This window comes from Anomalospiza imberbis, unplaced genomic scaffold, assembly GCF_031753505.1.
Source record: "Anomalospiza imberbis isolate Cuckoo-Finch-1a 21T00152 unplaced genomic scaffold, ASM3175350v1 scaffold_996, whole genome shotgun sequence".
NCBI classification, from domain to species: domain Eukaryota; kingdom Metazoa; phylum Chordata; class Aves; order Passeriformes; family Viduidae; genus Anomalospiza; species Anomalospiza imberbis.
In genome coordinates this window covers 26,058-34,076 of record NW_027100618.1, presented here as the reverse complement: position 1 = coordinate 34,076, position 8,019 = coordinate 26,058, and the positions used below count along the sequence as shown (strand labels likewise).

Genomic DNA, 8,019 nt, shown 5'->3' with positions numbered 1-8,019 from the left:
TTCTTGGATTTGGGATTTGGGAATGGAAATTCCCAGGATTTGGAAAATCTGGGATTTGGGAATTCCAGGGGCTGGGAATTCCGGAATTTGGGAATGGGAATTCCAGCATTCGGGAATTCCAGGGGCGGTGAAATCTGAGATTTGGGAATTCCGGGATTTGGGAATTCCAGGGGCTGGGAATTCTGGGATTTGGGATTTGGGAATTCCAGGGTCTGGGAATTCTGGGATTTGGGAATTCCAGGGGCTGGGAAACCTGGGATTTGGGAATGGGAATTCCAGCATTCGGGAATTCCAGGGGCGGTGAAATCTGAGATTTGGGAATTCCGGGATTTGGGAATTCCAGGGGCTGGGAATTCTGGGATTTGGGAATGGGAATTCCAAGATTTGGGAATTCTAGGGGTTGGGAGTTCTTGGATTTGGGAATGGGAATTCCCAGGATTTGGAAAATCTGGGATTTGGGAATTCCAGGGGCTGGGAATTCCGGGATTTGGGAATGGGAATTCCGGGATTTGGGAATTCCAGGGGCGGTGAAATCTGAGATTTGGGAATTCCGGGATTTGGGAATTCCAGGGGCTGGGAATTCCGGGATTTGGGAATTCCGGGATTTGGGAATTCCAGGGGCTGGGAGTTCCGGGATTTGGGAATTCCAGGGGCTGGGAAATCGGGATTTGGGAATTCCAGGGGCTGGGAAATCGGGATTTGGGAATTCCAGGGGCTGGGAATTCCGGGATTTGGGAATGGGAATTCCGGGATTTGGGAATTCCAGGGGCGGTGAAATCTGAGATTTGGGAATTCCGGGATTTGGGAATTCCAGGGGCTGGGAATTCCGGGATTTGGGAATTCCGGGATTTGGGAATTCCAGGGGCTGGGAAATCGGGATTTGGGAATTCCAGGGGCTGGGAAACCGGGATTTCCCTTTCCTGGGGGTGGCTCCCGGCTCCCTCCCGCCGGGGTTCCCGGAATTCCCGGGAATTCCCGGAGCTGCGCTCACGCTGGCCAGGCTGCTGTCCAGGTCCGGCAGGGTCACGTCCGGCACCGCCACGGACGGGCTGAAGAGCTGCCGGGAAAAGCAGGAATGGCGTCGGGAACGGCGGAATTCCCGGGAAAAACCCCAAATGTGGGAATTCCCGGGAAAAACCCGCCCCAAATGTGGGAATTCCCGGGAAAAACCCTCCCCAAATGTGGGAATTCCCGGGGAAAATCTGTCCTGAATCTGGGACTTCCAAGGAAAACCCAAAATGTGGGAATTCCCGGGAAAAACCCTCCCGAAATGTGGGAATTCCCGGGAAAAACCCGCCCCGAGCAGGGGAATTCCCGGGAAAAACCCCAAATGTGGGAATTCCGGGGAAAAACCCTCCCCAAATGTGGGAATTCCCGGGAAAAACCCGCCCCAAATGTGAGAATTCCCGGGGAAAATCCTCCCGAAATGTGGGAATTTCTGGGAAAAACCCTCCCGAAATGTGGGAATTCCGGGGAAAACCCACCCCGAGCAGGAGAATTCCCGGGAAAAAACCAAAATGTGGGAATTCCTGGGAAAAACCCGCCCCAAATGTGGGAATTCCCGGGAAAAACCCGCCCCGAGCAGGGGAATTCCCGGGAAAAACCCCAAATGTGGGAATTCCGGGGAAAAACCCTCCCCAAATGTGGGAATTCCCGGGAAAAACCCGCCCCAAATGTGAGAATTCCCGGGGAAAATCCTCCCGAAATGTGGGAATTTCTGGGAAAAACCCTCCCGAAATGTGGGAATTCCGGGGGAAAACCCACCCCGAGCAGGAGAATTCCCGGGAAAAAACCAAAATGTGGGAATTCCTGGGAAAAACCCGCCCCAAATGTGGAATTCCTGGGAAAAACCCAAAATGTGGGAATTCCTGGGGAAAATCTTTCCCGAATCTGGAAATTCCCAGGAAAAACCCCAAATGTGAGAATTCCCGGGAAAAACCCTCCCCAAATGTGGGAATTCCCGGGAAAAACCCCAAATGTGGGAATTCCCGGGAAAACCCACCCCAAGCAGGGGAATTCCCGGGAAAACCCAAAATGTGGGAATTCCCGGGAAAAACCCCAAATGTGGGAACTCCCGGGACAAGCCCGATCCAAATGTGAGAATTCCCGGGAAAAGCCCTCCCGAAATGTGGGAATTCCCGGGGAAAACCCACCCCGAGCATGGGAATTCCCGGGAAAAACCCCAAATGTGGGAATTCCTGGGGAAAATCTGTCCTGAATCTGGGAATTCCCAGGAAAAACCCAAAATGTGGGAATTCCTGGGAAAAACCCCAAATGTGGGAATTCCTGGGAAAAACCCCAAATGTTGGAATTCCAGGGGAAAATCTGTCCTGAATCTGGGAATTCCCAGGAAAAACCCTCCCGAAATGTGGGAATTCCTGGGAAAAACCCTCCCCTAATGTGGGAATTCCCGGGAAAAACCCCAAATGTGGGAATTCCCGGGAAAAACCCACCCCAAGCAGGGGAATTCCCGGGAAAACCCCAAAATGTGGGAATTCCCGGGATAATCCTGTCCCCATCCTGGGAATTCCCAGGAAAACCCCAAAATGTGGGAATTCCCGGAAAAACCCCAAATGTGGGAATTCCCAGGAAAAGCCCTCCCCAAATGTGGAATTCCTGGGAAAAGCCCGACTCAAGCACAGGAATTCCCGGAAAAACCCAAAATGTGGGAATTCCCGGGAAAAACCCTCCCCAAATGTGGGAATTTCTGGGAAAAACCCTCCCCGAGCACGGGAATTCCCAGGAAAATCCTGTCCCCATCCTGGGAATTCCTGGAAAACCCCAAATGTGGGAATTCCCGGGAAAAACCTGCCCCAGGCATGGGAATTCCCAGGAAAATTCCCAAATGTGGGAATTCCCGGGAAAAATCTGTCCTGAGTCAGGGAATTCTGGAAAAAAACTGGGAATTCCTGGGAAAAACCTGTCCAGAGCCAGAGAATTCCCAGGAAAAATCTGTTCCAAGACGGGGAATTCTTGGAAAAATCAGTCCCCAGCCTGAGAATTCCCGGGAAAAACCCACCCAGAGCACGGGAATTCCTGGGAAAAGCCCCGGAATTCCCAGGAAAAACCTGTCCCAAGCCAGGGAATTCCCGGGAAAAACCCACCCAGGGAAGGGATCCTGGAAAATTCCCAGCTGGAATTCCTTGGAGAAACCCACGCAGGGAATTCCCGGGATCCCGGCCCATTCCCGGTGGGAATTCCTGGGACAGGGAATGAATCCTGGAATATTCCCAGTGGGAATTCCCGGGATCCCAGCCCAATCCCAGTGAGAATTCCCGGGATCCCGGCCCATTCCCAGTGGGAATTCCCGGGATCCCAGCCCGTTCCCAGTGGGAATTCCCGGAATCCCAGCCCATTCCCAGTGGGAATTCCCGGGATCCCAGCCCATTCCCAGTGGGAATTCCCGGGATCCCAGCCCATTCCCAATGGGAATTCCCGGGATCCCAGCTCGTTCCCAGTGGGAATTCCCGGGATCCCAGCCCGTTCCCAGTGGGAATTCCCGGGATCCCAGCCCGTTCCCAGTGGGAATTCCCGGGATCCCAGCCCGTTCCCAGTGGGAATTCCCAGGATCCCAGCCCATTCCCAGTGGGAATTCCCGGGATCCCGGCCTGTTCCCAGTGGGAATTCCCGGGATCCCAGCCCGTTCCCAGTGGGAATTCCTGGGATCCCGGCCTGTTCCCAGTGGGAATTCCCGGGATCCCAGCCCGTTCCCAGTGGGAATTCCCAGGATCCCAGCCCATTCCCAGTGGGAATTCCCGGGATCCCAGCCCGTTCCCAGTGGGAATTCCCAGGATCCCAGCCCATTCCCAGTGGGAATTCCCGGGATCCCGGCCTGTTCCCAGTGGGAATTCCCGGGATCCCAGCCCGTTCCCAGTGGGAATTCCTGGGATCCCGGCCTGTTCCCAGTGGGAATTCCCGGGATCCCAGCCCGTTCCCAGTGGGAATTCCCAGGATCCCAGCCCATTCCCAGTGGGAATTCCCGGGATCCCAGCCCGTTCCCACTGGGAATTCCTGGGATCCCGGCCCATTCCCAGAGGGAATTCCCGGAATCCCAGCCCATTCCCAATGGGAATTCCCGGAATCCCAGCCCATTCCCAATGGGAATTCCCGGGATCCCGGCCCATTCCCAGTGGGAATTCCCGTTTTTCTGACCCCATTCCCATCAGGAAGAGCCCCCAGGGCTCCATTCCCAAATCTCCGTCTTCGATTCCCAGAGACTCCCGGGGCTTTTTTTGGGAATTCCCACTGGGAACAGGCCGGGATTCTGGGAATTCCCACTGGGAACGGGCTGGGATCCCGGGAATTCCCAGTGGGAATGGGCCGGGATCCCGGGAATTCCCTGACCTGGGAATTCCCACTGGGAACAGGCTGGGATCCCGGGAATTCTCATTGGGAATATTCCAGGAATTATCCCTTGGGCAATTCCTGGATCAGGGCGGGTTTATCCCGAAAATTCCCGCTGGGAATGGGCTGGGATCCCGAGAATTCCCAGCTGGAGTTTTGGGATCTCCCAATTGGATTTGCAGGAATTCCCGGTCGGGAGTTTCGGGGTTTCCCGCTCGGGCGTTCCCGGTTTTTCCGGGAATTCCGGGTCGCTCGCGTCCACCGGGAATCCCCGGTCGGGAGTTTCGGGGTTTCCCGCTCGGGCGTTCCCGGTTTTTTCCGGGAATTCCGTGTCGCTCGCGTCCACCAGGAATCCCCGGTCGGGAGTTTTGGGGTTTCCTGGTCGGGCGTTCCCGGTTTTTTCCGGGAATTCCGGGTCGCTCGCGTCCGGCGGGAATCCCCGGTCGGGAGTTTCGGGGTTTCCCGCTCGGGCGTTCCTGGTTTTTCCGGGAATTCCGTGTCGCTCGCGTCCGGCGGGAATCCCCGGTCGGGAGTTTCGGGGTTTCCCGCTCGGGCGTTCCCGGTTTTTTCCGGGAATTCCGGGTCGCTCGCGTCCACCAGGAATCCCCGGTCGGGAGTTTCGGGGTTTCCCGCTCGGGCGTTCCCGGTTTTTTCCGGGAATTCCGGGTCGCTCACGTCCAGCAGGGCGCTGTCCATGCTGAAGCCGTGGGAGCTGAGCAGCGCCTGCAGGTTCTCCAGGCTGGAGTCCACCGAGTCCAGGTGCTCGTTCAGCTCCGACCTGCCGGAAAAAACGGGGAAAAAACACCGGGAATGGCACCGGGAACGACGGAACCACCCAGTCCAGGTGCTCGCTCAGCTACAACCTGCCGGAAAAACGGGAAAAACACCGGGAATGGCACCGGGAATGGCACCGGGAACGACGGAACCACCCAGTCCAGGTGCTCGCTCAGCTACAACCTGCCGGAAAAAAACGGGAAAAAACACCGGGAATGGCACCGGGAATGGCACCGGGAACGACGGAACCACCGAGTCCAGGTGCTCGCTCAGCTCCGACCTGCCGGAAAAACGGGAAAAACACCGGGAATGACACCGGGAATGGCACCGGGAACGACGGAACCACCGAGTCCAGGTGCTCGCTCGGCTACGACCTGCCGGAAAAAATGGGAAAAACACCGGGAATGGCACCGGGAATGGCGCCGGGAATATCGGAACCACCGAGTCCAGGTGCTCGTCCAGCTCCGACCTGCCGGAAAAAACGGGAAAAACACCGGGAATGACACTGGGAATGGCGCAGGGAATGGAACCGGGAATATCGGAACCACCGAGTCCAGGTGCTCGTTCGGCTCCGACCTGCCGGAAAAAAACGGGAAAAACACCAGGAATGGCACCGGGAATGGCACCGGGAACGACGGAACCACCGAGTCCAGGTGCTCGTTCAGCTCCAACCTGCCGGAAAAACGGGAAAAACACCGGGAATGGCACCGGGAATGGCACCGGGAATATCGGAACCACCGAGTCCAGGTGCTCGCTCAGCTCCGACCTGCCGGAAAAAACACCAGGAATGGCACCGGGAATGGCACCGGGAACGACGGAACCACCGAGTCCAGGTGCTCGCTCGGCTACGACCTGCCGGAAAAACGGGAAAAACACCGGGAATGGCGCCGGGAACGACGCCGGGAACGACGGAACCACCGAGTCCAGGTGCTCGTTCAGCTCCGACCTGCCGGAAAAAACGGGAAAAACACCGGGAATGGCACCGGGAATGGTGCCGGGAATATCGGAACCACCGAGTCCAGGTGCTCGTTCAGCTCCGACCTGCCGGAAAAACGGGAAAAACACCGGGAATGGCACCGGGGAACGACGGAACCACCGAGTCCAGGTGCTCGTTCAGCTCCGACCTGCTGGAAAAACGGGGAAAAACACCGGGAATGGCACCGGGAATGGCACCAGGAACGACGGAACCACCGAGTCCAGGTGCTCGCTCGGCTACGACCTGCCGGAAAAATGGGAAAAACACCGGGAATGGCACCGGGAATGGCACCGGGAATATTGGAACCACCGAGTCCAGGTGCTCGTTCAGCTCCGACCTGCTGGAAAAACGGGAAAAAACACCGGGAATGGCACCGGGAATGGCACCAGGAACGACGGAACCACCGAGTCCAGGTGCTCGCTCGGCTACGACCTGCCGGAAAAATGGGAAAAACACCGGGAAAAACACCGGGAATGGCACCGGGAATATCGGAACCCACCGAGTCCAGGTGCTCGTTCAGTTCCGACCTGCCGGAAAAATAGGAAAAACACCGGGAATGGCACCGGGAATGGCACCGGGGAACGACGGAACCACCGAGTCCAGGTGCTCGTTCAGCTCCGACCTGCCGGAAAAAACACCGGGAATGGCACCGGGAATGGCACCGGGAATATTGGAACCACCGAGTCCAGGTGCTCGCTCGGCTACGACCTGCCGGAAAAACGGGAAAAGCACCGGGAATGACACCGGGAATGGCGCAGGGAACGACGGAACCACCGAGTCCAGGTGCTCGTTCGGCTACGACCTGCCGGAAAAAACACCGGGAAAAACACCGGGAATGGCACCGGGAATATCGGAACCACCGAGTCCAGGTGCTTGTCCAGCTCCGACCTGCCGGAAAAAAACACCGGGAATGGCACCGGGAACGACGGAACCACCGAGTCCAGGTGCTCGTTCAGCTCCGACCTGCCGGAAAAACGGGAAAAACACCGGGAATGGCACCGGGGAACGACGGAACCACCGAGTCCAGGTGCTCGCTCGGCTACGACCTGCCGGAAAAACGGGAAAAACACCGGGAATGACACTGGGAATGGCGCAGGGAATGGAACCGGGAATATTGGAACCACCGAGTCCAGGTGCTCGCTCAGCTCCGACCTGCCAGAAAAAACACCGGGAATGGCACCGGGAATGGCACCGGGAACGACGGAACCACGGAGTCCAGGTGCTCGTTCAGCTCCGACCTGCCGGAAAAAACACCGGGAATGGCACCGGGAATGGCACCGGGAATATCGGAACCACCGAGTCCAGGTGCTCGTTCAGCTCCGACCTGCCGGAAAAACGGGAAAAACACCGGGAATGGCACCGGGAATGGCACCGGGAACGACGGAACCACCAAGTCCAGGTGCTCGTTCAGCTCCGACCTGCCGGAAAAAACGGGAAAAAACACCGGGAATGGCACCGGGAATGGCGCCGGGAATATTGGAACCACCGAGTCCAGGTGCTCGTTCAGGTCCGACCTGCCGGAAAAAAACGGGAAAAACACCGGGAATGACACTGGGAATGGCGCAGGGAATATCGGAACCACCGAGTCCAGGTGCTCGTTCAGCTCCGACCTGCCGGAAAAAACAGGAAAAACACCGGGAATGGCACCGGGAACGACGGAACCACCGAGTCCAGGTGCTCGTTCAGCTCCGACCTGCTGGAAAAACGGGAAAAACACCGGGAATGGCACCGGGAATGGCACCAGGAACGACGGAACCACCGAGTCCAGGTGCTCGCTCGGCTACGACCTGCCGGAAAAATGGGAAAAACACCGGGAATGGCACCGGGAATGGCACCGGGAATATTGGAACCACCGAGTCCAGGTGCTCGTTCAGCTCCGACCTGCTGGAAAAACGGGAAAAACACCGGGAATGGCACCGGGAATG

The 8,019-nt window shown here is 57.5% G+C and overlaps 1 protein-coding gene across 1 annotated transcript in view; it reads right to left on the bottom strand.

The window, feature by feature from the left end:
• Positions 1-866: 866 nt before the first annotated feature.
• Positions 867-8,019, bottom strand: part of LOC137468101 (heat shock factor protein 1-like) — a gene marked incomplete at both ends in the record, with an annotated part of 28,668 nt that continues 21,515 nt past the window's right edge. Inside the window, 2 exons of the mRNA XM_068179462.1 lie at positions 867-1,057; positions 5,020-5,122. Coding sequence (XP_068035563.1) covers positions 867-1,057; positions 5,020-5,122 — 294 coding nt within the window. The remainder of the gene's footprint in view (positions 1,058-5,019; positions 5,123-8,019) is intronic.